The sequence below is a fragment of the Penaeus monodon genome, chromosome 15 (assembly GCF_015228065.2).
Source record: "Penaeus monodon isolate SGIC_2016 chromosome 15, NSTDA_Pmon_1, whole genome shotgun sequence".
Classification (NCBI taxonomy): domain Eukaryota; kingdom Metazoa; phylum Arthropoda; class Malacostraca; order Decapoda; family Penaeidae; genus Penaeus; species Penaeus monodon.
The window spans coordinates 8,111,555-8,116,060 of record NC_051400.1 but is presented as its reverse complement, the minus strand read 5'-3'; the positions used below and the strand labels follow the sequence as shown (position 1 = coordinate 8,116,060).

The 4,506-nt window shown below is 33.7% G+C and overlaps 1 protein-coding gene and 1 pseudogene across 1 annotated transcript in view; one reads left to right on the top strand and one right to left on the bottom strand.

Moving 5' to 3' along the window:
• The window catches only part of LOC119581726 (zinc transporter ZIP9-like), a gene marked incomplete at its 5' end in the record, with an annotated part of 10,719 nt that extends 9,480 nt beyond the window's left edge, over positions 1 to 1,239 (bottom strand). Inside the window, 1 exon segment of the mRNA XM_037929853.1 lies at positions 1,151 to 1,239. Coding sequence (XP_037785781.1) covers positions 1,151 to 1,239 — 89 coding nt within the window.
• Positions 1,240 to 4,054: 2,815 nt separating this feature from the next.
• Positions 4,055 to 4,506, top strand: part of LOC119582200 — a 13,122-nt pseudogene continuing 12,670 nt past the window's right edge.

The window sequence follows — 4,506 nt, the reverse complement described above, 5'->3', positions numbered from 1 at the left end:
AGCAATGACGCTAAAAAGGGAATTGTATCTTATATTTGAAGGGCTGTATCTTTTAAGTGCTCATAGATGTCCTACCACAGTACAAGATACCCTGAATGTGATAGTTAGCAAACATTTTCATATGCCAAATATTACTTCATAGTTAAAATGCCAAAATCTGTATATTTGTAATCTATAAATAATGTACTCAGTTGTCTATAAGCAACCAAATTTCTCAACAAACTATTAATCAAATATCAGGCAGCCTTGGGACTTTGTTCAATTGAAGAGAACATTAAGAAGGAGTAGAAATGGGAAGGAAATATACAACTGTATTGAGCATTATCTAAATTTGTTTAGGTCATTCCTTTTTCTTTTTGATGTTGATTTCTTTAATATCACCCCTTATTAAAATCAAAGTTATCCTTAACAGATATAATTCACACAATGCTATAATGGTTCTATTTACACTGCACTGTCTCTTGTGTGTCAAGGCTTCTTGCTCGGTCAATTAGAAATTTCATTCTAGTAACAGCAACAGGAGCTCACAGGCATTCTGATAATTAAAGATACCATTCTTATTATAAAGAAATTTCAAACTTATCACACTGCAAGTTCCTTGTAGTTTTACACTGACAACTTTCACTTCCATCTGCTCTACCAGATATGATTTGTGGCTACGAGGTGTCTAACTTTTGAATGCAGCCACAGAAAACATTAAAAATACTATAACAATAATCTATTCCCCATCATGTTAGACAGCATCTTCATAGCAAAACCTTACTTATAGCTTTGCAATTATGAAAAATGTTCCAGCATACTGGCTCATTAAGCATAGAATCATAGAATTTGCTGTGGATACTACTCCAATAATTTCCTTTTTACCTAACTTATTTGCTTTTCTTAGAAAATGGAAACTAACACTAAAAATCGACCTCGAACTGCAATAAATAAAAGTTGATAATAAAAGAAAAATAAATCACTTCTTGTCACTTGGTGCACATAACGACCTTGAGCCGCGGTGTGTAACTGAAGAGCGTGATAAAAGTGTCAACATAAGCCCCTTATTTCCCACGAACGACACACTGTCACACCATCACACTACACGCACCATACACATCACCGTGCAAAAGACGGCTAAATCCTCCAATAAGAGCCAGAATTGACCTACCTCAGACATGGTCATGACGAGAGGGATGGAACCCGCCGAGTAACAACCAACCAACATGGCAAAGGAGAGGAGCGACAGGACCATCACAGGCTCCATTTTCGGCAGAAATTCTCCCTCCTTTTGCGAATGAAAGACAAATAACAAAGCCCAATTACGTGGCCATGTAAATCCCCCGGCTTACGAAGGGAGAATAAGAAGAAACGACGATAAAATCAGAGAAAATTGCATTGGCAGCGTCGCTCTCTACTGCCTCCAGCTGTTTCTGTGACACAAGTAAACATAAGAGATGCAGGGGAAATTCGGCCGCTCTCTGGGGGAGATTCGAGGCAGATCTAGGGGAATTTGGGTAGTTTTGGGGGGGAATCTGGGAAAAAAATATTGTTTCCTGAGGGGCTACAGGGATGTTTCTAGGACTGGATTTTGCGCTCGGAAGAGATGTTTTATTATTTATTTTTGTTTTGAAGCATAATTACGAGGATGATCAAACATGTTAATTCAGTGTATGTCTTATCTTTATAACATGTAAAATGAAGAGATGAATTTCCTTACACAGTGTAGAAAAGAAACAAATCTCTACGATATACACTTTTAGTTTATCAAAGAACAAAAATATTATAACGACGTGGATTGTGTCCTTGAAAACAAGTTCAAAAACCTGTTCAAACACCTGTAATTTCAAGATCCGGGGTGAATAATAATCAGGGGAAATTCCCTAGAATGCCCTCAAACCATATGAATTTACAAATACTTTTGGATTACCTCTGGCTCTTCTTAGCTATATAATAAAATAAATATGCGCAAAAAAAATATGAAGGGAAAATAAAAAATAGTTAAGGAAAATAACCAAGAAGTCACTTCCATCGTCGTTTGCCAAAAGTCTTCATTTTCCAATCAGCCTGGGTCAGACGTGGCTGTGCGAGGACGCGATGCGGCGCTCCGTCTTATTATTGGCATTTGTGAGTAAAATAGGGCCACTTTTGCATAAATTACTGCGGATCGTTAATTTGCAAGCTGATAAACACCAATCTCGATGCTAATGTGAGCAAACATATTATTACTCTGGGCTTTCAGAGGGAAATCACGTCTCGGCACTTAGTACAAAAACCCAACCATGGATTTGCATTATATTAATAAAAGCGAATTATTATTTCCAGTAATTATATATCAATGTTTTCTAATACTGGACGTGTTTCTTTTAGTGATGAGAAGTATGTAATATGCCCGGAAATGTTTAATTTAGGGTAAAAAGAGGAAAGATAGGGTTAAATAAAGAGACCGGGTGTGAGGAACCACCTGACGAGGTTATAGGCCTATTTAGGAACGGGTTCGGTCGCATTTTATTTATCAAGTTTGGATTTGGGCATTATAGCTTTGCTTTTGTTTCTCTTTGAGTTCTGCATTATAATTACTTTTTAATTATTTAATATTTTGCTTTACTAAAACAACATCCTAATTATATTAATCTTATGGATATTTATTCACATATGTGTAACTCTGGGAAGAAATATAAATATTAAACTCTGTGATGATTAGATGAAGACACACACTTGAGGATTTAATGGAATTTCAACTCGTATGAGCTGGAGAGGGAGAGTATGTGATTAGACCTTTGAGATAACTAACATACATGTGAAAGTATATGTTCAGTGCACATGTACTGGTACTTTTATATGCCCTCTGTTATATACATGAAATTAGGATAAAACTTTGATTCATTGTTTTTCTATAGCTATTTAGGAAATAATTTAATGCTGGTTTGATTTCAATTCATTCATCTGTCATTGATTTTAGAAAATGGATAAATACTTACAATTTTTAATATTTCTAGGTTTCTAAGATTGATTTAAGGTTGGGTGTTCTTTTCATCAATTTGTTAGAAATGATTAGTTAAATGTAGATTTAGATATGAAAGCCAGGGATTAACTGCTCCAAGTTATCTGAGCTCTGTCTGTCAGTTAGTATTTGAGCTTTCAAAGTAGGTTACTGAATAAAGTAATTTCTTAGTTAAAGGGTCAGAAAATAACATGTTATTTAGAGATTTTGGTTTCTATAATCCCCTCAGTATATTTATGAATATACTCATTCTTATTCAAATATTACCCAAACATGTTTCCCTGTAGAGGCTTCTGTAGATATGTGATGAATATATCTTTTTCCCTTGATTTGAGGTAGCTTGTTCTTTTCAGTATACTGGAAATGATTGATTGTAGATCATAGATATGAAAGCTGAGTATTAAGTTGCTTGGTATTATCTAAGGTGTATCTGTAAGTCATTTTTTGAGCTTTCAGAATTGTTTATTGAATAAAACTACAGGATTGCTAGTTAAAAGATCACAGCATACTTTGATATTCAGATGTTTTGATTTATGTAATCTGTAACCTGTACATATGAACATATTCACTTTTCCTCAGATATGACCCTGTATAAATTTCCTTTAATTATGTGATGAAAGGGAACTCCTAGATTTTTTTTACGTTTTCTAAGACCTACAGTTTCAGGAATTGAGGTTAGAGAAAGGAAAGTAATGTTGATATATTGTCTTTTTGTAATTGTGATTAATATGGTTTATAAATGGTAGAGAAAATCCCATTTTTCATATTGATATAATGTCACTTGTGATCTAATGACACTGCTTGAGCTGATGATATGAATCAGGTGTTTTCCTAGTCTAGAATTTAATGATAGAAAAAAATTGCGATGTAAAGCATTCTGCAGTTGTTAAGACTAGGAATGCAGTAACCCCATCATGCTTTACACTGAAGGCCAACAAGTGACTGGAATGTATAGTTAGCAAGGTAGAGCTTGGATTAATTTCTTACTTGACAATAAGGAGCTATGGGGGTCAAGAAGCTATGTTATTAGGATATGTTTTTTGAGATTTGTTTACCATAGCTATATCAAGTATGAATAGCAAAGGCCATAGTATAGCTGAGTATAGAATCTTTCTTGAAGATTTCATTAGTGTAAGCTTGAGATATGATGACAAGAAGTGCCAAGTTTGTGTTGTGCAGTAACAGTTTTTAGTATTCATATTCAAAGTAAAAGAGAAGTAGAATGTATGCAGCAACCCTATTGAAATATATTTTTCTTTAAATATAGATACAGTATACATTAATTTTAAAATACCTGTAATAATTTTGAATTATAGCTTAAACATATGAATAAACTTAAATATATCAGTATTTCAGTGTAGAATGTTTATATAATGTATCCTCAAAAAATATTTTAGTTTATACAGAATTTGTATATAGAAGCAAGTGAATAATTGGATGACAAAAAATGAAATTAGGTGATACATATATGAATGTACAAAAATATTACATGTGCTAAGATGGTTTCCAGTCCATTATGTAAA